Source organism: Filicampus tigris, chromosome 3 (genome assembly GCF_054856515.1).
Source record: "Filicampus tigris isolate MCC_2025a chromosome 3, RoL_Ftig_1.0, whole genome shotgun sequence".
Classification (NCBI taxonomy): domain Eukaryota; kingdom Metazoa; phylum Chordata; class Actinopteri; order Syngnathiformes; family Syngnathidae; genus Filicampus; species Filicampus tigris.
In genome coordinates, this window is record NC_141219.1 from 271,614 (window position 1) to 296,060 (window position 24,447).

The window sequence follows — 24,447 nt, forward strand, 5'->3', positions numbered from 1 at the left end:
CAAATGCACCGGTTCTGCACTCTAAAATTCTTAAGTTGTTTGATCGAGTGGAATTTAAAACTGTACTATGATTATACAAAGCGAGAAATAACTTACTTCCGGGCAGGAGTTTTTGTTTTCAGAGACAGAGGGCGGCTATGGTTTGAGGGGAATCTATCATTTAAAGGTAACGTACTCAAGGACAACAATGAAAAGCTTTTGCAAATCTGTATTGGGAGTAAAAATGTGGAACAGACTTAATAATGACCTACAACAATGTCCAAACATACACCAGTTCAAAAAGACATCTCAAATCAACGTTTTTGAGAAGTATAGGAAAGAGGAAGAGCTTAATGAGTTGTAACAATCACTATCTTATATTATTATTATCATCATCAATATTGTAATATTATTGTGTATTATTATATGATATAGAACTACTGTAGCGTATTGACAAATGATTGATGTACGGATCATGTTCGAAATAATCCCCCCCCCCCCCCCCCCATCCAAAAAAAAGACACTGAACCCCTAGTTGCTCCTGATCCTGCGCCATCAGTAGGTGGATGTGAACTCAGTGTGAAGCGCTTTGAGTCCCTTTACAGGTGGAAAAGACCACTTACCATTTACAACAAAATACCTGCTGCACTCAATTTACAAAATATTTTCTCGTCTTCCTGGTGGGCTCTGTAACGCTGTTAGTCGGTATTATGAATGCATGTCTATGTATGTATGTAGTCACAAAAAACGCCTTACTATACATGGTGGGGTTTTTTTTCCACAAAAAACGCCTTTTTTCCTTCACAAAAAAAACACCTTGCTATACATTACTTCCAACATTAATTATCTTGGCTTTAGCTCACCTGGTAGAATCGCTCTCCCATTGACCAGCGGGTTGGTGGTTCAAATCACACCTCCTCTCCGCATTATTTTTGTGACATGAAGGATTAAATGTTGAAAGTTTTACCACTATGACTAAATATAATTCAGTCTCATTTCCTATCAAACAATGCCTTTGAATGACGCATTCCAGTTAGCATTCGACATGATGCTAACGCATTGTTCTTCTTATCATCAGCATCAAGATGATCCTAGTTGAGTAGTTAGAGCAGATGACTGTGACATGGGTGACCAGGGTGGCAGAACTTGACCAGGAATGAATCAAAAAGCACAAGTAGCAACAGAAAAAGTCCAACCTGTGGCGGTAGGACACGGGAGAAGCGCAGCACAAGTAGAGCCAAAAACAGAAGAAGAAGAAGAAGCCGGATTTCCAAGCGGAAGTGCAAGCGGAACAAGGAGCAAAACCGGAAGGAAAAGTAGCAGCAGAGGACATCGATCCACGAGTGCGGTCGGAAGAAGCGGCCGGCGCAAAAGAATCGGAAGGTGCTGGACATTGCGACGTGACGTGACGAGTGCCGCCGCGCCGCCGCTCCGGCAGTCGCGGGACCCACACGTGGAGCGCTTGAGGCTGGGAGAGAGATAACTTTTATTCTGTGGAGCACCAACAAGTACATAATCAAGAACAGAAAGTAGGTGAAGTACACAAAATGGCAGCTGAGCTGACTAATGCAAATATCAACAACAATACACAAAATCATCATCAATGTGTTAAATAATCACAACAACGACAACAACAAAAATAACAAGACAAGATAAGATAGCACCTCTGATGATACTTCTGGTCAAGGAGGGAGGGGGAGGAGCCAAGTGATGATGTCATCGTGACGTGATAACAGCTACCAATACACACACACACGGACTTAACTGTCAAACAAACTTGGTCCCGCCCCCCTCACTTCATGTCTCAAAAGCTACTCGTGTGTTTTGCTTTTAGCCTCGTATAGGTTAGCCGTCAGCTGGCCGGGCGCTAACGCGCGTTGGCCCTCGTGTTCCGAGATTTGCGAACGGAGTCTTTTGTTCGGGTCGGTCGGCGAACGCGTCGGCATCGGAAGCGTTACCAAGCGCTCCCTGCTTCGGACGGGGGCCGAGTCGGCCCGGCCCCGTTAGCGACATTGGCTACGATACAGTACGACAACCGTTATGAGCGGAGTAACATGCGGTATTATGATTAGGATTCAAACGTATGCAGCGGAGACACCCGCTGCGGAACAAGTACAACCAGAAGAACTCAAAGTAGAAGCAACGCAGCGCAGAAAAAGTGGAGCCGCAAGTAGAAGGAGAAAAAGAACAAGATGGGGGCTGGGGGGGAAGGAAACGTACAAGCAGAAGAGATCGAAGCAGAACCGGAACAAGTCGACGCCAGGCACTTTCAGAAGTAGAGCTGGAGCTAGTGGAACCAGAAGACGTACGAGCTGAAAAAGAAGCACGGCCCAAAGTAGGAGTAAGGGATCGGTCGCAGAAGCACACGTGGACAGGAGTGGCGCAAGTGGGAGCGCCAAGACGACCGCAACAAACGCAGACGTAGAAATCCAACGACAATCATGTGCGACCGCGCCAGCGGCTTTGGATGAGCAGAGTGTACAAAGGCAAGCGCAAAAAGTTCCAAAGAACCAAAATGGGAAGCAGAACGGCTTGACAGCAGTTTCACAAGCACAACTGGAATTGGGAGAACCAGAAGTAGAAACACGACCGGAAGCGGCAATAGAGTAGCACCAGACAAAGCAGTTCCACACCGGCGGCGGAATAAGAATCGCGTGCAATGGCGCCACCTGCTTTGGCTCGTTTTTGTTTTTCTTTTGTAGAGCAAATTGGGAAAAAAAAAAAAAAAAAAAAAAAAAAAAGGCCTACTGAAATGTTCAAGTCTTGTCCTGTCCCGTCCTGTCTCGCCGTTTCCTGTCCCTCACGTGCCGTCACTCGGAGCGGCCGCTCATCGGGTCCCGGCGGCGTAAAAGTCTCTGCATGTCTGGCAGCAGCGTTGGTACCAGCGCATGTCCCGGCAAAGGTTCTTCTCGCGGATCACGCGGCAGTACACGGGCCACTGGTCGCCGGAACACTTGTACGTCAGCGCCGCTGAGGGGGGGGGGGGGACAACAAACAAAACAAAACAACGTAACCGGAAGCAGAAGGCGGAGCACCTTCGGGAGAAGTCGCATCGGTCAAAGTACAACCAAAAGTAGAACCGTAAGAAAGAAGCGGAATCGGAAGAAATACAATGAGTAGACGTAGAGTCGCAAGAAGGAAAAAATCACAAAAGGAGAGTCGCATACGTCGAAGCGGAAGACGGAGAACGCAAAGCGCAAGCTTGGACAAGCGGAAAGAGAGGAAGAAGAATCAAAAGGAAAAAGTACGACACAGACACGACGCCAAAACAAGACAGACAATCACAAGACCCGAGAGAAGAATCGCAAGAAGCAGAACAGGAAGTAGGAGAAGTCAAATCTGGAACAAGTTGAACCAGAGGAAGAAGCAAAAGACCAGAAAAGTCGTCGCAAGCAAGCAAGCCACAGAAGCACAAATCACAACCAGCAGGACAACATCCACAAGAGCGCAAATGGCTCAAAGTGCAAGGCGCCACCGGTAGAAGCACAAGAAGGAGGCGCGGGAAGGAAGCGGCGGCCGGCGGGCGGCCGCTGGCGAACGGCGGCGGGTGGCCGGCGGGCGTCCTCGCCACCCACCTAGCCTGGGAGAGGTGATGGTGTTGCCGTTGACCTCGTTGACCTTGCGCCGGCAGTCTCCCTCGGGCTGGCAGGGGCGATAGGTGGGCGGGCGCAGGCTGGGCGGGCACTCGTTGCCGTGGCGACCCGTCACTTTGTGCATGCATTGCACCGCCCGCGACTGCAGGCCCCGCCCGCACGACGACGAGCACTGGCGGCCCATCCGGAGACAAAAAAAGGCATTATTAGCCGGACGTGGCTTTGGGGGCGGAGACTACCTGCGCCGGCCGGCCAATCGCAATTTAGCGCAGGTCAACAAAGCGCAAGACAAAAGAACGGGACGGCGGCGCTCGGGGGAATCAAATGGGAGAAAAAAATCCAATCCAATCCAATCAATCAATCAACAATCAATCTTTTACATGTTCAAAGATTCATTTGCATTTTGACAAGTTTTGAACAAAATGGAAACATCTTATTTTGACTTTCTATAATTGTGTAATTCCAAGCGAGGGTCAAACTTGGAAGGGGAAACAGGCTCAAATATTTGCGGTCTTGCAACTTTTGTGCTACAAATCCACGTCGGTCAGGCTTGAATCCAAAATGGGCCCACAAACAACAAACCCGCGGCCAATCCGAGGGAGGGGCCAGTGTGTGTGTGTGCGCGTGCGTGCGTGACGAGATGCGGTCGCCGCGTGGCACGTCACACCTAAGGCGCACGTACCTTGGACCACTGGGCGGTTTTCCACTCGTAGCAGCGCGAGTGGTCCTGGCAGGGCTCCTGGCGGGCGGGCCGGGTCAGCGGATGGCAGCGGCCGCCGGCGCCGCCGCACGCAACGGTGCGGCTGCGCACCCCCGCGCCGCAGCCCTCCGAGCACTGAAACGGCAACGGGCAAAATGGCTCCTCAACACTTGACGTTGTCTTCCATCGGGACGGACAGCATTTGACAAGCTCAAAAAGGGTCAAAACGGACACTTTGTTTCCCCCCGTGAAAATGTTGACAGCAAGCGCTTTTCATTTTACACGCCATAAAAGAATCAGCACAAAGGTTACTTTTTTCTTTGTTGGGGGGGCAAATTTGCGTCCCAAATTACAAATGAAGAATAACGCCATTTCACATGAAGAGTTCATTCAAACATTATTGATTTCAGCCAGATTTCATGTTCAAATTGTCATTTTCCAAGATTTTCTGAATATGAAATACAATTCATATTTTGAAAGACAAAATATTGCTTCTGACGTTTCACTTTACAGATAAGACCACAACTCGCCCCAAAAATACATACTTTCAATTGTTTTGAATGATCCAAAAATATGTCTTTCTATAAACTGTCAATGGACAAGAATTTTTTTTTTTTTTTTTTTAAATAGTCCACAACAGTTAACAACAACAACAATCCCAATAAAATGTTGTTTTGTTTTTTGGGGGGTGAAAAAGCCCCAAGAAGCCCCTTGTGTCCCGGATCGCGTGCGAGATTTGTTGGTGCGCGTTGGCGAGCGACCGACCTGCGACCACTCGGACGCTTCCCAGACGCTGAGGCAGAGGCGGCCCTCGCAGGCCTGCAGGGGCGGCGGGCGGGGCCCCGGGCAGCGGCCCCCGCCCCCGTCCTCCTCCCCTTCCTCAGGCTCCTCCTCCTCCTCCTCCTCCTCTTCCTCCTCCTCCCGCCGCCGCTGCCGCGCGCACGTCACCCGGCGCCGCTGCGTGCCGGCGCCGCACGTGGCCGAGCACGGCCCCCACTGGCCGGCCACCCACCTGACCCGCCGCGGCACACAAAAGCACTCAGTTGAGCAACAACGGCGTCGGGTCGGCGCCCGAGCGCAAGGCACGCTTTGAAAAACAAGACGTATGACAACAAAGAGTGGATTGGAATGTTCTGAGAACGCAACAAAAGCTTTGTACGGCAAATTGGTTTGATCGCCTCGGCCGCGCTGCGACGTACCCCCCGACCGCCCCCCATTTTTCCAAAAACAGCGGATGAGCGGGTGCTTCTTTTGCAGGAGCTCTAAATATGGGCGCTGACGTGGCACCAGTCTCACCGTGTGACCATATGTTCCATTCCGAATGTCAATATGCGCATTTTTACTACCGCACCAAGTTAGAGCAAAAGGCTTCGACTATTTCTTTGTTCAGAGCGAACGGTCAACCCAATCGTAGCGGGCCCTTGCGAGTCCAATCCAATCCATTTTGGGAACCTGAATCCATATCAAATCTTGCCAATGGCCCACGCTTGTTTGCAAAGTGGAGCCGCATCAGACGCTTCCCCCGAGTCATCCCCGTTGAACAAAAGCTGATCGACGAGGGAGCGATTGCCGGATGGATTCATTGAGCCGTGAGAGCGTGTGCGTGCGTGCCCGCGCGCGCGCGCGTACCGGTAGTGGCAGGGCTGAGGGTTGCACGGCCTGACTTGCGGCGGCGGCCGATTGTCAGCTCGGCAGAAAGAATGGTCGGCGGCCTCCGTGGACTTGTTGGCCAAACGCACGCACGACACCGACGTCCTCCTCTCGCCTGCGCAGGCAAACAAAGGGGGGGGGGGGGGGTCCTTTGGCTTCACGCCGCATTTGCATGCTTTGGATTGGGTCGGACTCCAAATCAGGTTGCGGGCCGGATGCCTGCGCGCGTCTGCGTTGGGTTGCATTTGGTGTGTTGGCGCGTGTGCTACCTCCTCCGCATTGCGCGCTGCAGGCGTTCCAGCTGCTGTGCGTCCAGATGTAGAGGTGCCGGTGGCGCTGCCCATTGTCGTCAGAGTGTTGCGGCGGCGGCGGCGGCGTTTGCCTTTGTTGGCGCTGCTGCGATGCGTTGAGGGCCAACGTGTACTCGTAGTGAATGGCGTACGTCTGGTCGTGGAACAGCAGCACCTGGCCACACAAGGCGGGCAAACGCAAGCCAACACAAGAGCAATGTTTCCCTTGTCCTGTTTCTGTTGTCCCGGTCATTTGAAAAGAAAAAGGAAACGTGTCCGAGTTCGAAATGCAAATGTCATGAAAAATCCACATCTTGTCCCCATTTGAAATCCTTGTCACGCGTGCGGCCCGAGTGACATTCCCCGAATATTTGCAGCTTTCTTTTGTTTGGACCCGTAACCGGTTACCATGAGGTGCAGCGGCGTGCGCGTGGGCCCCCTGGCTGACATTTTCTCCCACAAGCCTCTCCGGACGTATCTGACGGTGGTGCCGGCCACCTGGAACTCTCCCGGAAGTTCGATCTTCCAGTCGCTGTTGATCGATTTGCCGCCGCCGCCGCCGCCGCCGTCGTCGTCCTTCAGGGCTGACGCGCGGGGTGACAGGTTAGCTTTGACATGACACACGAGCGCAAGCTTCCTCAGGTCAGAAGAAACACTTTGAAGATAACATTTGGCAAAGACTCCCAAAAAAATGGCACATGCTTACATGGTAAGAAGACGATTTTACACAAGCAAGGTAAAAAAATTCAAATGGCCCATTTTCTTTTCTTTTTTCTCCCTTTGAAATGCAAGAGAAGAAAAACTATCCAAGAAGAAAATAAAAGAAACACATGTACATGTTTTTGTAGAGGATTGCAAAAAAAAGGAACTTTAGACTGAAGTGAGTTGAGTGGACGTACTCACATTCCTGCGGGGTCATGTTTGTACACAGACGCATTTAAAAACTGCACATTTCTCCCGTCAAATGAGGGAAAAAGTGTATGCCGAGAAAAAAGCCAGCAAGTCCCCGCAAGGCTTGCCGTTCCTCACCCAGAAAGCTGTGCGAAGGCGTGTCCTCCACCACTTTGATGCGCCGCGCTCCGGCAGGAATGACAACCGCCTCCACGTAGCCTGACGCGCACACGCGGCAAAACACACACACACACACACACACACACGCACGCACAAGATGCGCGGCTCACACTTGGTCTTGCCGTTTGGCCGGCGCGCGAGCACGCATGGCCACCGGGTGGCGCTCGAGCACCTGCACCTTTCCGCACACTCGGGTCTTGCAAATCCAAAAGCCACGTGCGGATCCGGACCGTTTTTTGCTCCTCGTAGCAAGACGGCGGCGTCCCAAATGAACGAGCTCGATTTGGGCCAGTAAACGATGAGCACTTTGATGGCTAATTCGATGGGCTACGCATCAGTCAAGTCACGTGTACGTGTACGACGTGACACTGTAAAGAAATGCCTCTACCGCGATGACGCAACGGCATGCAAATGAGCCGTACAAAACAAAAGGAAAGCTCGTGATGCTCGCTCCAGCATAAAAGCGGCCCCGCGCAACTCTTCAAGTCGAAACAAAAGTGGACTTCTTTCAAAGGCGACTCATCCGGCGCGCGGCCGCGGGCGGCCTTACCCATGCCTCTGCTGTGGTTGAAGTCCCCCCTGACGACGGTGCACGAGCGTCCGTCCCCGTTACAAACGCCGCAAACGTCTTCCTTGGACGAAGAACCGATGACGCCGTCGCAGCCGATTTTCTGAAAGCAAACAAAGACCGGCGCATCAGTTTGACTTGAAGCGCGTGCGACTGGCAAATGACACAATTCATCCGCCTAAATGTCAAAATTGGAGGAAAAAAAAAAAAAAAAAAAAAAAGGGGGCAGATTTGATTTGATGAAATGACATGATGTACAAGACAAAGGTCATTTGCCCTGGGGAAAAGGGGAAAGCGATTGGCAGATTTGGACCAATTTCTCTCTCGGTTGCGAAGGAGCTGAAGTATTGCGGAACCTTTTCGCGTTCTGCCTGGAATTCATCTCTTTGTTGTCGTAAGCATTGAGGGACCAGAAACAGGCTATTTTCACCGTTTGTCTTAATTCACTCGTGGCTTATTGCATGCGATTGCATTTTGCCCAAGGTCCGAGTGGGCATCGGCCTCCCTCCCTATCCAACAATATATCTTCACCGCAATGACGGTAGTGCCTGCCATTTAGGCTCACCAAGTGCGGAGCAGAGCTGCGCTCCCTGCCGATTGCTGATTTGAAAAGACGCAACGTCAGCCACGCAAATTCAATCGCTCAGGTCCTCCTCAAGTCAACGTCTTCCATTGACTTGCTTCCAGTCAACAATGTTGACTGAATGGCGCAACGCGGACCGACAAACTCCTCAAGTTCCAGTCGCTGGACCTTGCACCGTCTTCAACGTGCGCATGAAAACGGGCGTGTTTCCATGCCAAAGTAGGTCAAAATGAGCGTGCGTGCGTGCCGAGGACACGCATTCCGAGTCTTGTTTGTTGTGTGTGTCAAGATAATGATGTCCATATTGGAGCGGGGAAGGACACGCCCTCTCGTCGAGTGCTTCCAGATGCGCAGACAAACAACAGACAAAAGTGGCGTCCGCTCCTTCTCACTCTTTTAGCACAGTTAGCTTAGCATCCGAAGTAGGGCTTGAGCACACCGACGTTTGGGACTCCAAACTATCCTGACTTGCATGGCAATGATTACATTTGGACTTGACAGCGTTGCGGCTGTTGAAACTGTTTGCGGATGTCTGGCAAACATCGTTGCGACCTTGAACCTGCCCTGACCAAAACATTTGAATCAATATTCACGCAAACACTGGCAAACCTTTCGCCGCTCAGTGACATACGGGCTGAAGGTAGCAAAGGTTTATTTGTCAGGGCTCCGAGAAATGTGCAAATGTTTGCGAATCGTCGCAAAGACATTTTGCACACGTTCCGAAAAAAAAAAAAAAAAACCTGACAAGAAAAACCGTTGAGGAACATCTTTGCGACCTTGAAGGAGCCTGAGGAAAAAGCAAGATTGGCTACGTTGGCAAACGCTTTGGCCGCCGGGTCGGACAGCACCCTGAGCAATGGTCATGTCGCGCAAACGCGTTGCGCCGAATCGAAAAGTTCAGAGCGGCCAAACCGTACTCGGCCAGCGATTGGTTGGCAAACCGCCAGAGGGAGCCCAAGAGCGCAGAGCGTGCGCGTCAACGTCTGCTCAGCGCTCGGAAAGCCACTCGCTCGCCGGTTGGAATCCAAGAGGCCGACTCGTGGCTTTGAAGGCATCGCTTGAAATGTGCGCAAATCACACGGAGCTTTTAGCTTAGCTCAGCTTAGCTTAGCTTAGCTCGTCTGGGCTGGGCATACCTGGCACCTGCCGTTGACGCACAGGTCGGCCTCGTAGGGCCCGCACGGCGTCCCGTCCATCACCCTGTCGGCCATCAGCACGGAAAGGTCGCGACCCACCGGACTGCAGAACAGCACGCACGGCTTCTCTAAGCGCAAACACGCACGCACGCACGCACGCACGCGCACACACACGCACACACACACACACACCTAGCATTAAATGGACGCACGCTCACATACTGACGCTTACACACACACACACACACACACACACGTTCCTCCCACAAACACAGGCCACACACGCCGCGGCTTTCCGTGCGCGCGTGAGCGTCACCATCGTTGACGACGGCAGTTAGCATGTCGCTCTTCTTCTTGCCGGCGTGTCGGTCGTAGGACAAACACTGAAGGTCTCGGAAGCTGGGCGCCCCCTTTGGGCACGGGGGACCTTCGCAGGCTTTGTGCTCCACGCTGGCCTTTTGGCAGGGGTGCCCGCCAGGACCTGGCCTGGACACACACACACACACACACAATAACGGACTCGACCTGTTGCCACGGTTACTAGGGACGGGCGAGTACCGATGGCAGGTGTCGGTGTCGAGCCTGTAGCAGCCTTACGGGTTGATTTTAAACTGCAAAATTGTTTGGGGGGTTGCACATTTTGGATGACGAGGTGCGGTACAAATCAAGGGAGTCATTTCAATGCACCGAGTACTCGCGAGAGCACGCCATACTAGCCACGGATACTGAGATGGGGCAAGGGCAGCAAATACAAAGTGGTAGCGAAAGGCGTCTCGGAGCAGAAGGAGGCCGGGCGGGGCAAGCGGACAAACGGCGGCGGCCGCATCGCTTTTCGGGGGTGGCCCCCAGACTGTGGAACGCTGCGCCCCCCCGGATCGGAAGGGCCTCCTCAGTCCGGTGTTTTAAGTCTCGTCTTGGAGCCGAAGGTCCCGCCCGGCCACGTTTATTGTCCGGCTTGGGTTGTGTGTTTTGTTTTGTATTCGTGGCATTTTTTTCATGCATTCGGTAACGCTGGTGATTGCACGAGCGGACAGTCTGCGCAGCACTTTGTCACTTTGTCGCTGTATTCTTTTTCAAATTGGAAAGCATACGCGTCAAGTTGCTCACTTGGACAGGCGGAAAAAACCATGAAAGAAGAGCGCTAAAGATGGCGTAGTCGCGCACGCCGCCGCATTCGATCCAGCGAGGTCGGTCGGGGCAAACGTTTGAGCGCAGGTTGGCAGCGGTGATCCGAGTGCGCTACGTACGGCGGGTTGTCGCACTTCCTCTGCCGGAACTGGACCCCGGTGGCGCAAGTCCGACTGCACATGCTCCACGGGCTCCACGGGCTCCAGTCGCCGTCCACGTGCTGCGGGAGGGGCGTCTTGCTCACGCACTCGCCCGCGCGGCACCACTGAGGCACGCACGCACGCACGCACACGTTAAGCACGCGCGGAAAGTGGGTAGGGGCGGGGCGGGGCCGGGCGGATCACCTTGTCGGCTCCGCACTGAGTCCCGTCCAGGGGGGGGTCCAGTTTGGTCTTGCAGGAGGCGTCGCCGTCCACCAGGCACCACAAGCCGGCGCACATCAGGTGCTACGAGACACACACAGACGGCGGCGGCGGCGGCCGGCGGTCATCCCCGTGTCCGGCCATTCATGTGTTCATCTCAGCCATCGGTTCCATCGGGACCGTCGGCACGTACGCGTTCTTGCGCTCCTTGCCGCCCTTTGTGGGCCCGTGCTTGAAACGTCTTGAAAGGGGATAAGAGGATCCCCAAAGATCCTTTTTTCCACAGGACCTTCAATGCAGGCCCGCGGCTGGAAACGAGGCATTCCGATTCACATTGCATTTGCGGAAGAAGAGTTAATCCAGCTGCTTTCAGCCATTTTGTCACTTCTGGCAGGGCTCAGATAACGACCAATCGGCTTCAGAAAACAGCCGAGCTGCGATCGGTCCAGCCCTCGGTCAAACGGACGCCCCCCCCCCCCAACGTGGCTCAAAAGGGCCGGATCAAGTCTCGCTCCACCAAGGCAAAAGTCAGCAGAATGCCGCGTTTCAACCAGCGGGCCGACAGAGAACATATTGTGGAAAATAATATCTTTGGCTTGACTTCCCCTTCAAGCAGATGTTTATTGAACCATTTTTCAGATTTGCATCATGTTGATTTTTTTTGGGGGGGAAATGATCATTACTATAAATGTTTGCCAATATACATCATTGTTATCAAATTGTAACAAAACGTTCCGTTCAGGGAGCACCCTGGGTCACCAGCATGTCTTCAAAAGTGAAATGAAAACTTCCAAAATAGCTCCACCTAAGTTTTCGACGTCCTCCCGAATTTGAAAATGACAGAAAAGTTCAACTTTCACGTCTCTTTGTTTTGCTTTCAATACACTTTTAAATGGCTTTATTATCGGCCGACAGATTGTTCAAAAAGGCGGGTGGCGACATTGGACAAAACGCCAAACATGGGCCCGGCCCGAACGGCCGTGGGCCCGAGAACGCATGAATGGACGTGCGTTGCGCAAGAAGGGACGCGTGGCGGGCGGACGCACGGATGGACATGATGGAAGAGTTGAGCGAGCGAACCAACGTTGTCACGGGCAACCTCACTGCCGTGCCTTCAAGGTGTCCCTTTCCCGCGCTCATCTCTTCACGTCCATCGGTGCGCCGGCCGCGCATGCTGACCACCGGCGGGACCGAGAAGAGGGGGACACGAAGGAGGGGAAGAAGAGAGCGTCTATCGGCGATCCATCTCGCTACCTCCATGTCGGAGCAGAAGGTGGCGTTGGTCCCGAAGAGGATCTGGCACTGCTCGCGGACGCTGTAATGCATCCCGGGGAGCTTGGGAGGAAGGCGCGGCTGGTAGCCGCCGCCGCCGGGGGCCGTGTGCAGCAGACAGCCGCTGGCCTTGGACCTGACGCGCGCGCGCGCACACACACACACAGAGAGGGAGGCCAGCGTGACCACGCCACGCCCTTTCCCGCCGCTCGGGAACAATGCGGGCGGCGCGCGACCGCCAAAGGGCGAGGAATAGCTCCTTTCTTTTGCTAGCTGCCATTTGGCTGACTTGGCACGCGGCTTGGACGGCGCACAGAAAGACAAGTTGAGAATGGCGTTTTACACCATAGCGATGGACGGAGTGTGTCAAGCGAAAGCGAAAGCGAAAGCAAAAGCAAAAGACCTTTGCTGCGAGCAGTCAAAGTCATTGCAAGACTCCCCCAAGCAACCGCCTCCAATGTGGCCACAGGTCACGGACGGACACGAAGGACACGCGTCCCTCCGTACTGGGACCTTTTGCACCAACTAGACCGGTGAGCAACAACGCTAACAACGGATAAGGCTTCTCCTCGGATTTTCTCAAATATCCGTTCAAAGGCCATACCGGTGCCGGTAACCGGCACGAGGCATTATTTGCTCGTACTTGCAGATAATGTTCGGACGAGCCCTCTCGAATCTAGAACAACGCGAGTGAATATACGAACGGTGGCCGGCTTCCGTGAAGAACTTGCTCTATTTCTTTTGCAGTGTGTCGGATTAGGCCAACGTCGGATTGGCGCGTCGAAAGCGATCCGACGTCGGCCGGCGGCGGATCGCGCCGTCCCGTCCATGTGGCCGACGCGGCGGTGGCGTCGGATCCCGTCGGGAAGCGCCGTCGTGACGTTTGCTCCCTCCGATTGGCTGTCAGCTAGCCCGTGGGCGTACCGACGGGAAGTGACGAATGCAGATAAACAGTGAGCGCGCCTTCATCTTCTCATCTCAGGTGCAAGCGCGAGAGTTGACACTTTGGAAGTGTTGCATCACGCTGTGTCAAGAGCGGGAGGGTTCGCTTCACGCGAGAGACAAAAATAGAGCTGAATGCTTTGTTGACGCTTTTACAATCCGTCCCCGGCCGGTAGCTTTCCGGTTGGCGCTCTCTAAGCGTGAGCAATGGTGACTAGCGCCGCCGATGGTATGGAGGGCTATTACATCTCACGAAGCTACTTTGACGCTCGGCGTGGCCGTCGCCGCCCGTGCCGGCCGGCCGAGTATTTCTCCAGCCGACGCTCGGCCCGACGCCGCGCGGCACCGAGCGTCGCTCGCACTTGGCCCGCGTGGGCTTGCTGCGTCCAAGCCCTGCGTCGCGGGTGACTCCTACTCATGCCAAGTCAAGCGGAGTGTGGAAAAGGAGTGCGCGCCGAAGGCCGACCGACAGATATGCAAATGAGGAAGGAAGCGGGCCGACCAGTCGGTCACCTGAGGAACTTCTCCAGGTCGTCGCGGCTGCACGCCGACCAGGACAGGTCGCTGGGGTTGCGTCCCTTCACCCACTCGCCGGACATGATGTAGGCGTGGCCGCCGCAGGAGGCGTGGTCGTCGTCGTGGCTCATCCCCATGCTAGCCGCGGCGCACACACAAAGAACAACGCGCGGGCGGTCAGGCCGAGGCACGGCGTTGGGCTCTCGCCTCTCGCGGGCGCCGTCTCGCGGGCGCCGTCTCGCGGGCGCCATCTCGCGGGCGCCATCTCGCGGACGGCGTCTCGGCCGCACAAAAAGCGTCACATTTTGCCGCCGCATTTTCTTTCCGGCAAAATACCGGCAGCTTCTTTTGAGTACATTTGCCTTTTGACTTTTCAATCCCGCACCCTGGCACTAAATTGCCCAACATATGCAAAGGTGCGGAGAGCCGGTTGTTGTTTTGCGAGAAATGTCCGGTTGTCAGCTCATTCGGACAACGTTTGCCCTGGCCATCAGCAAAGTCCAAATCCAACCGTGCCGCTATTATTTCAGGCGCCGTGTATGCCAATGTACTTTGTCAGAGTTGGTCGCGGGAAACGCTAACGAAGGCCGTCGGGAAGGAGAGTGGGAGCGACCGATAGGCGATGACTACTCGGTTCGGCCGGAGCAAAAGGCGGGCGGCGGAAGGCTATCGACGGAGCGCCAATTCGGAGCCAAATCCGCTCGGAGGCCTCGTGAGCCTCGTAAACTCAGCAGTCTCACAATTGCTTGTTCTTCAAATGTCGGATTAGGTGGGTTGTGTTGAAACTTGGGGAGGGGGCGCAACGCCGCACGCAGGCTAGTCTCTCATGGCTTTAGGCTGCGTCATTTTTCACGAAAATCGGCCGATCATTATCGGCGCCCGGTCTATCGGAGCATCCCTACTTTTCACACTCGGCTCGCGGTTTTGGCGCTACGCTTGCTACTGGCAAAGTGCCCGCGTAGCAGCCGACCTCTCTGATTGCCGTTAGCGCTCTGCAACCACTCCGCCAGCCTCTCTCCTACTGGACGGGCCTTCGGACGTCTCCTCCGATACAACGCTTTTCCATTCATTCCATCAGAAAGTGGAAGAGAGCTGAATTTGCACGCGCAAATAAGCTTGGCTCCGGCTCGGCGGCGGCAACTCACTTGTGTCCCAGCTCGTGCGCGATGGTGAAGGCCAAGTTGAGGCCGTTGTCCTCGGCCAGCACGCACTTGCGTTTGCCGCTGCACGCGCCGCCCAGGTACGCGATACCTTGACACACAAAAGGCCCGGCCGTGCCTGTTAGCCACATGCTAACAGCTACGGGCTAACCGTCGGCCACGCGACGCAAAAACAAAACGTGATCGAGAGGAACACGACAAAGAGAGACACATCAAGTCGCGGCGAGACGCGTGCAAAGAGACGCCGCAGCAAAAGACAGAAAACACCCCAAGAACAAAACAACATGCAATGTGAGACGCACAAAAAGTACAGATGGACACATGTGCTTTTTTCAGGGCCGATACCGATTATTAGTCGTCAAGGAGGCCGATATTTGCAGCCGATATTCATTATCGGTAAAAAGGAAAATATTGGCGTCTAAATCTAAATTCAAACTCTTAAAAATGTCAAACTCTTAACTTTGTCTTTAAGCATATTGAACAATTTTTCTGATTTGCATAAGATTGTTGTTTCTTTTTTTTACATATATGCACTATACGTCTTTGTCGCTGGGGATCGCCGCGCAGGGTCTTCAAAAGTGAAATGAAAAGCTCCATATAGTTTTCTACAGTAGATAGAGTTCTGCAAACGTTCCAAATGACAGAAATGTTCACCTTTCACTTATCTTTGTTTTGATTTCCAACAAAAACCAAAGGGTGCAGGCTCCGGCGTGTTCTCCGGGTCAGTCAAATCTTTGAACTAAGTGAACTGAACATGTAAAGAAATACATCCTCCAAGTTTTGAATCGGAGCGGTGAAAAAAGGCCGATATTTGTCCAAACGCCGAATATGACAATTGGTCCCTCCCTAACCAAAAAGAGCCCTAAATGAGACAAAAGCACGGGCGCGGGCGCGTGTGTTTGTGTGTGTGTGCGAGGGAAGGCCGTTGAGGAAGCTCACCAACAGTGTCGCACGGTTCCTCCTTGTGCACGCAGAAGTCTGTCCTGAGATACACAAAACAGCAAGTCAGTGCATTGCCGAGGCAAAGCAGGAGCACAAGACGCCGTCGGGCCGCCAAGAAAGCCAGCGGGATCCATTTTCGGTGGAGCGCGGCCATCGGCTGTGAGCGAGCGCCGCCTTTAGTCGGCGAACTGGCTTTCTCATTGGCCGTCGTGTGTCCGAGACCCAAACGCAACCTTCTTGCTCTCCGCGATGCCACAAAGCCTGCCCTCTGCCGGTCGCCTTTACACCTTGCGCCCATTTGCATCGGCGGCCCGTCGGCGGCGGCGCCAGGATACAAAGCAATAAGGTCGGACGCGGCCCGCAAAAGCGCTTCCCTGGACCGAGCCCCCGCGCCGGGCGGCCGCCGCCGCCGCAGCCGCCATCCCGACCGGAAGCGAAGGAAGGCGGCGCGGCGAGGACCCGACGCCCGGGCCGACCCACCTGGTGACCAGCACGGCGCTGTCCACCGGCGGCGCCTGCTCCCGCCCTCCGGGAAGGCGATTGCTGCCCAGGTAGCGCGGCCCTCCAAACTCTTGGTGCTGCCACTGGCAGAAGCTGTCCAGGGAGCGCTCGCCGTGGTGGCCCACCTTCAGCTTCTCCTGAGCACAGGCAAGGCAAAGAGTCCCCCACTGCTCCAGTTCAACTCAAGCGGTCGAGCGAAAGAACTGAGAAGGTTGCCACGGCGTCAAAAGAAGCAAGAAGCTTTCCATCAAGTGGAAAGGGCGCCAGCGCGTGCTCCGATCAAAGACTTACAGACTGTTGAAGTCCCCAAAGAATTTGGATTGGACTTTTCATGGAGCCAAACGGGGGTGAGCAATGACAATTACGATGATTGAAATTGGCGTCATCGGAACAAAACGGTGATTCGCTTATTTCCTTTGTTGCCTGAAGGAAATCGTACTCCAATGTAGACGTTTGCACCTTCTTTGTATTTTACAAGAACTCATTTGATACATTCGCTTTGGTTTCTTTGTCTTTCTATTGTTTACCTTTAAAAATGTTCTTGTTTTGTAGCCAAAAGTAAACCGCGGACCAGGACCATGCTGATTTCAGTTACTGCGCCCAACATTTGGGGATGGGATGATGGAGCTGCCCAATGTTGGACGCAAGCCTTCAGAGAACTTCCCGCGAACTTCGACCGGGCCGAAGCGGCAACGCTGAAGGAACTCGGCACTCACGGGGCGGCTGTGAAGCAGAACCAACTTGCTGACCCGAATGTTGATCCTCACGCCCAAACTCTGGTGCTGGAACATGTTGTACACCTGACACACACACACGCACAAGCCTGAAAAAGGGCCTGCAACGTTTCGTTTCTCAGAGACGCTGCACAAACAAAGGCTAGGTTGACACCGCGGGCAAAGGCGACCCGGATCGCTCGGATTTTGGATGGGATTTTTTTAGGACGCTCCGAAGGCCTCGGTCGGCATTTGTTTTTCCCGCGCGGTCCTAAATGGGATAGGTATAGGCGGCCATCTTTTGCAATATAGGCGGCATCCATCCGACATCGCCCGCAGTCGCCCGCAGTCGCCCGCGGCCCAAAACGCGCTGGGCGCCGGCAGCGGGGGGATGCGCTCTGCAAACTTGTTTTGACTGACACCATTGACTTTCTATTTGACTTGAATTGAATCCCACTCGAAGCAGACAGACATTTGCAGCGGAAACGTTCCCCCCAAATACAAAGAAAGAAAGGCATTTGTTTCGACCCGCCACCTAACGCAGGCTTCGGTGCGGAAAAGGCCCGACGCGCTGGACCGCATTCGCATTGACTTCCGCAAACAGGTTTGGCGACGCGTGCCTTCATACGGCGGAGCGAGGTCGCGTTTGTCATATGAAGGCGTACAGAAAGAAAATGGAGCATGCCGACCTGCGGTGCGAACCGGCCCGAGGGTGCAGCTCAGCCTTCGGCCGGGAGCGGGCGGCTCGTTGAGAAGGGAACGTCGGCGCTTACCATGTTCATGACGGTCAACAAGAACCTCTTAGCGGCGTCGGCTCCGTGGTACTGCACCATGCTGGAGTCGGCCACCAGCAGCGTTTCCAGCGTGTAGGCGTCCTCGGCGCCGATCAGCGCGCGCCGAGCGCGGCCTTCCTCCCGACTCTTCGCCGTCTTCCCGTCTGTCAAGACACGCCGCAGGCGTTGGCCGCCTCTCAGCCCAAAGGCGCGCACTTCCCGCGACCCGCTCGTCGTCTCGCGACATTGGCAAGATCCGCCGCGATTGACTTTGCCTTCCCTTCGGGATTCGCCGCGCTTTCTCGGAAGGAACGACGCTGCAAATAGCGCAACGTTTGTTTTGGCGGGAACTTGCCGGCTTCGTAAAAGGAGGACTGTTTACGGGCGGAATTCATGGTGTCCTTTTTCCAAAAGCTGCCTTCACGTGTTTTTGAAACCCTCGCCGACCTTCAAGCTCGTTGTTGTCTTCCGCCATGTTGCTTTGCTACGCTACTCTCGCACGAAGAAGAAGCATTCAAAGATTTATGGTTGTAAGGATCGATATTGGGCTATGAAAGGGAACATTTATTCCAGTTGATTCATGGTTTTTTGGGTTTTTTAAACCCAGCCCTATAATCACCCAAAACTATATAGAATGAATGAAATAACTATTTTCTTCGTCCCTTAACGCTTACAACAATAAAAAACGTGAATTGCAGTGAGGACATCGGACTGTTTTACAGTACTTTGGCCTTTAGTTATGACCAAGAAAAATCGGTAAATCTGCCATTCATTGGCCGATGTGGGTTTTTTTTTTTCCGTTTTATGCCATAATGTGTTCATGTGTTCAAATTGGCCTCGTTTTTTTCTGATTGTAAAGGGAGGGGCCCAAAGCCGGCCTCATTTCAACTCATCGCTACCCGCCGCCTTTTGTGACAGGGAAATAAAGGCAAAGACGAAGACGCAAAAAGACGCTGTGGAGCTCCAGAATTTGGTGGAGCGTTGCCATCCATTTGAAGGACTTGCCTTACCTTCAAAAGCTTGAAAAAACCCGGCCTCCGGCACAAAACCTCTTTAGTGGATTTTCTGTCACTTTCTGTCCTATTTGGAATTGTGGGAAATGCGCCGAAGCTTCATTTGAAGAAAATGGCAATCCCATTTTTTTTTCCTAACAGGCCTTTTGCAACGTGTTTGGCCACAAGAAAAAGCGTTTGGGACACGTCCAACGCGTCTGGCAACATGTTGCAGCGCCGGCCCAGAAGCCAACTTGGCCGCGCTTGGTCAGAAGGCAGCTGGAGGGAGAGCGGCCGCTCTCCTCTTTTTTTGGGGGGGGGGGGGGGGGGGTGGGAGGGCTGAGACGACTTCCAGCAATCAGACGACGCTAGCTGACGTTGCTCAAGACCTTTGAGCCATTCGTGTGTGCCATGTTGTCTTGACATTGGCACGCACGCACGCACGCACGCCGGCTGGGCTCGGCGTCTGACCCGCTTGTGAACATGTGGAACGGATTAAGAGCGAGCCACCGTGCGTGCGTGCGTGCGCGCGTGCGTGGTCTTGGCGGGGAGGGCTTATGTAACTTTTGTGGGGTCAAGCCGCTTGGTGGAATGAGCGCGCACGGGGACACGCTCACGCTCGAAAAGCCGAGTGATGATGACCGGCACGCTTCTTTTTCTCTGTTTGCTTGTTCGTCCGCTCGCGTCGACTCAAAACTGTCGCAAAGTGCCGAGTGAGTCCCACAAACAAATTTCAAAAGCTGAGTGACACTTTCACATGTCCATTTTTTTTTTTTCGCATCCGGCGGAGGGAGCCGCGGTGACGCAAAGCCGTGTTGTGTGCGCGCGCCGGGTCGACGGAAGGAATTTTGCAATGGGCAAGAGTGCCCCCTACAGGACGGGAGTACTCAAGACAAGGTGCCACTTGGCTGGCTGGCTGGCTGGCGCCTGCTCCTGGCCATCTTCTCCATCCCGGGCTTGTGTTTATTTCTGCGTGGACCCGTCGATGATCCTGTTGTGTTCTAATCATGTGCAGCTATATGCGCATGCTCCTGTTTCTGTTGTTGCGCCTCTCTCTCCTTCCTGTCTATGATACTGTCCAAGTCCCGATTCATGCGCACGGTCCCGTTTCTGCCTGCTCATGATACCGTTTGTGTTTCTATTCCGGTCCCGCAACAGGAGCATGTCCTGTTTGTGTGGTGTTTCTGCCCATGTTCCTGTTCATCTACATATTGTTGTTCATGTGCACGATCCTGTTCCCGTTTCTGTTGTTGCGCATGTTTGAGTTATTGTTACTTTTCGGTTTCGGTCACCGGTCGTGTCTCTTTTCAAATTCCTGTTCAGGGGCGTGTTCCTGTACCTGTGTGTGTCCACTTTCCTTTTCTTGTTATTCTTTCTGTTCCCGTCAGCGGTCATGTGGGTGTTCACGTGCAAACTCCTGATCCCGCTCGTGTTCGGCTTTCTATTCCTGTCCCTTCGCACGCTCCTGTTGCCGTTGATTGCGTCGCTGAAACATCCCATAAGCTCCATCCAGAGAGTGGCACGAGCGCCCCCTTGTGGCTGTGACTGTAGTGAGCGGCGCGTGGCTAACCTTGCCGGCGTTGCTGTTCTGCTGCGTGGTCCGCGTCCCGACCGGACCGGCGGCGCCGTCGTCGCAGGAGCTGATGTTTGGTTCCCGAGAGCCACCCCGGTGAACTCTTGCTCCTCCGCCGCTGCCGCTGCCGCCGCCGCCGCCGCCGCCGCTGCTGCTCCTCCTCCTCCAGGGGCCGGATGAGCAGAACCTCACCGTCCACGTGCAGCAGACCCGTCTGCAATGGGAAGCGAGCGCCGAGTCGTACCAATTTCACATCTCATTTCCGGGCTTCAAAGTGCCGAGCGGCGTAGTTTCTCTCGCGTTGAAAAAGACGGCTCACCCTTCCGCACCCTTCAAAGTGCCGAGTCGGGCCGGCCGGGCGGCGCGTCCTTATCGTATCGTCATCAGCATTTGAAAAGATTCCAGATATACCAGCGTGGAAATGAGGGAGGCTCTGAGTCGCGCGAGCTTGCCACGCTAAGCTCAGTCCAACCAACCACCTTCCTCTTCTCGCTAGGGACGTTCCCGTCAGCGTTTTGCCGCGCCGATCAGCCGCGAGTGGCCGATTCGCCCGATAAACAAGCGTAGTACGTTGGATACAAATGCGTATCAATCTTGTTTTTTCACGATGATGCCAATTTTGTAATGGTATCGTGTAATAACGGTCATTGGATTTCCATGAATTGCACCGCCCAAGTTGAGGCAGTTGGCGCGCACACGCTTCTCTTGGAACAGAACGTGACTTGTTTTGACTTCATGACTGACGTTGCTAATGTTGATGGCTGCCAGTTAGTTCCAATAACAAGAAAGAAAAAACAACGACACTTTCCACAACCTTTGGGATTGATAAAAAAATAATTAAAAAAAAAATGCTTTGTGTTTTACCGAACCCAGAGTAATCTCGTTATGGAGACATCTGGCAAAAATGTGACTTTTTTACATTCAAATGCTTGAGAGGGGAGTCGCACGCTCCCACACAAACCGATGAGGCCACATCGGGAGCTGCCGGGTCATCCTTTCAAGTGTGCCGTGCCGGGTCACGTCTTCCCATTCAAAGGCCCGGTCCCAGTTTGACACCAAAAGAGCCCCGCCATCTTTGGACGCCCCAAGCGCCGGGCCGCACTTTCACATTCAAACCGCCGGGCGGGTCACGCTTTCGGCTTCCGAGCGCCAAGTCGCACTATGCTGCCGACAGTTTGTCAAAGGTGGTTGTCGGAAACGCTAACGGGAGCCCGTTTCAAATGAGACTCGGATAAACGGGCCATTACTATTTGGTCCGGCCGGACAAAAACGGCGGAAGGGCACCCCGGCTGCGGAGCGCCAATTTTGAGTCAAATGCCCAGCGCCGCCAACAAACAAGTTCTTTTATTCATGACATTTTCAGGATTAGTGGGCCTATAAATGGGTTATCCGTATTTTCTTCTGCCAAAGTTTGGAATCAGACGCAAAAAAAACCCGCATAAGAGCCCTCGTCATTTCTTTGTGTGTGCGTGCGTGCGTGCGTGCGTACCAGGCCTCCGCAGGCCACGAGGGACACCAGCGAGCCGGGTCGGTCCAGGACAGAGCCCGAGTAGAGGCAGAGCTGCTTGCGCTCCAGTCGCACGCGCTCGGGCGAGCTCCCGCCGGCCCGCCGTTCCTCCACCAGCAGATGGGCCGGCAGCAGGCCGCCGCCGCCGCCGCCGTCTCTGCTGGCGTTGAGCCGCAGGTCCTGGCCGAACGCCGCCAGCGACACCAGCAGGTGCTCCGGGTCGCCGGGCGCCGACAGCAGCCTGGGGAACACCTCCGCCCATTCCTCGGAATCCGCGTCGCCGTCCGAAGCCGCCGCTGGGTGCGGCACCGACAAGTCAGCAAAAGCTCGCTTTGCCGCCATCTGGTGGCATCGCTATTTCTTTACGCAAAGCGTCGCCGATTTGCAGTACAAAAAAAACCAAAACATTTTTCAATTATAAATGAAAGGGAGCATCGATCATTTACTTTGGCTGGCGCCGCCGAACATGTCAAGATTTCCCCAAGACAGACAAACATTCCGTCCAAATGGCCACTTCAGCCTGGTCGTTGTGGAAGCAGCTTCATGAAGGCAAAATTGTGCGCTCGGCTCGCGCGCCCCGATTACATTAATTGCGCAAACCTACTTCAAGGTGCAAGGAAAGGAAAATGACGAAATGACACATTTGACCTTGCAATGTGCGGAGCGTGACCCCTTGTTTGCATCCTTGCAGCAGAAAACATTCATACGATCATCACACAGCCCCTACACCATTTTGCGAGGGCTGCGATCGCAACGATTAACGTAAAATCAAGAAAATCCGGCAAAATCGCACTTCCCTGCAATTTTGTTTAAACACCGCAACTTTCCCGCGAGAACTAGGTTTTAAAAATGACATTTTCACTTAACTCTGGGGGTTACTTTGCCTAAAATGGCTCCGCGGGCGCCCTACTGGAAATAGCAGCGGTAACTGAAGTCACCGAGAAGAAAATCCCCACCTCGCATCCTGTTTCCGACGATGGCAAACGTTGACTTCTGAGAGACGTGGAGCAAAGAAACGCAAAGCATTGGCCAACAAAAAACACGGCATAGGACTGCGCAAACCAATATCTGGACCACCCGCACGAAAGCGGGGGGTCAACTATTTTGTTCTAAATGCAGTGTAAGAAAAACAAGTCATCCCAAAAATGATCGCAACTTTTAGGAAAATTGCCTGCCAAATCAGGCATTTTAGAGAGAGCAACAATCATAAAAGTGCCCGCGAACTCATGGAGGGACAGATTACAGTGCCGCCTCCCCACCTCATCTGCTGCGAGAAGCTAGCATGTAAACAGGAGAGTGAGGAAGGCGCAAATATAGAAATGAGATGAGCCCCGGCCCTGTGCTTTACAAGAGCCCGTTAGACAACTTGCTCCTCACAACAACAAAAAAATCATCCAAATAATAATGCTATGGATGATAAGATACGGGAGCTAATGACAACATACATTCCACTCAGTGTTTTCTCCGATTAGACCGAAGATCTTTGAAGGCCAGAAGCTGCTGACATCCGTCAGTCAAGCAATCAGTCGCCCACTTTTGCTCTCTCGGCTCAAATCAAATGGGCGCTTGGAAACAAAAGCTTCCAAAGGAAGGAGGCCCAAGTACACACGCGCGTGTTTAAAACAAGTCAAGTCAAAGTCGACGCCAGGTAGCGCCAGCTGAAAAGTCTTCTTCGATGCTGTCCCAGAGTATTTGTACTCGTTACTCCGTTACTCGCTCGCCAGCAGCGCCCAAGCCAAGGCAAGGCAAGCAAAGGCAAGGCAAGGCAAGCCAAGGCAAGGCAAGCCAAGGCAAGCCAAACCAAGGTAACGTTGAACTTACCGGACACTTCCGCGCACAACAGCGCCACCAGCAGGCAAGACACACGGCCGCCCCGCATGCCGAAGCCAAGAACCGGCCCGGGACCGGGACCAGAGCCGCTCGCCACAACCGGGACTTGGACGGACGTCGTTGGACCGGCAAGGAGGAGCGCGAGTCCGCCACACTTTTTTTTTTTTTCTTCTTCTTCTTCCCCAAAAGTGGATCAAATCGGGCAGGCCGAGGACACGCCCACGCGAGCCGGCTCCGCCTCGGGTCCGATGCGATTGGCCTGCTTCGACTCCGCCAGGGGAGAGCCCTGCCTCTCCTTGGTCGGCGTGGCTGTCAATCAGAGAGGGGCGGGAAGTGAAACCTTACACGTGGTCTGCGGTGGGAAGGAGGAGGGCGGGGGGCGATATTGCCTTGTGCGCTCCGCGCGTGCGCGTGCACAGCGGATCGAAATCATTTGGATTTGGACTCGTTCCATTGGAAATTATGGAAGTGGGATCAATTTCATGTTTAATAATCGCATGTCGTCATGCTTTGAATGACATGATATTGTTGTAGTGTGTATTATTCTAATGAAGGCAAAAGACTCGGGTTTTTTTTTTTGCTGTACGGCCTATTTTTAAATGATTTGGTTGCATTTCATTTTCATGTACTTATTTTCCCCACAAGTACCCAAAGGTTGAGTATAAA

The 24,447-nt window shown here is 53.8% G+C and overlaps 1 protein-coding gene across 3 annotated transcripts; it reads right to left on the bottom strand.

Annotated features, from left to right (window-relative positions):
* Positions 1-193: 193 nt before the first annotated feature.
* On the bottom strand, positions 194-23,964 carry adamts17 (ADAM metallopeptidase with thrombospondin type 1 motif, 17). Of its 3 annotated transcripts, none has more exons than XM_086025382.1 (23): positions 23,773-23,962; positions 21,934-22,247; positions 20,442-20,658; positions 17,880-18,043; positions 17,110-17,193; positions 16,373-16,530; positions 15,890-15,933; positions 14,936-15,041; positions 13,788-13,928; positions 12,315-12,468; positions 11,043-11,144; positions 10,818-10,963; positions 9,887-10,056; positions 9,571-9,698; positions 7,834-7,954; positions 7,242-7,322; positions 6,621-6,796; positions 6,192-6,387; positions 5,902-6,037; positions 5,038-5,284; positions 4,255-4,407; positions 3,555-3,744; positions 194-1,447 (listed from the first exon to the last, which is right to left on the bottom strand). In XM_086025382.1, exons 1-23 carry the CDS (start codon positions 23,828-23,830, stop codon positions 1,083-1,085), a joined length of 3,651 nt encoding a protein of 1,216 aa, XP_085881508.1. In that variant the 5' UTR covers positions 23,831-23,962; the 3' UTR covers positions 194-1,082. The 3 variants fall into 3 exon arrangements, with proteins under 3 accessions (XP_085881508.1, XP_085881509.1, XP_085881510.1); XM_086025384.1 differs by having other exon boundaries at positions 1,447-2,949; XM_086025383.1 differs by lacking the exon at positions 3,555-3,744 and having other exon boundaries at positions 23,773-23,964.
* Between the last annotated feature and the right edge of the window lie 483 nt (positions 23,965-24,447).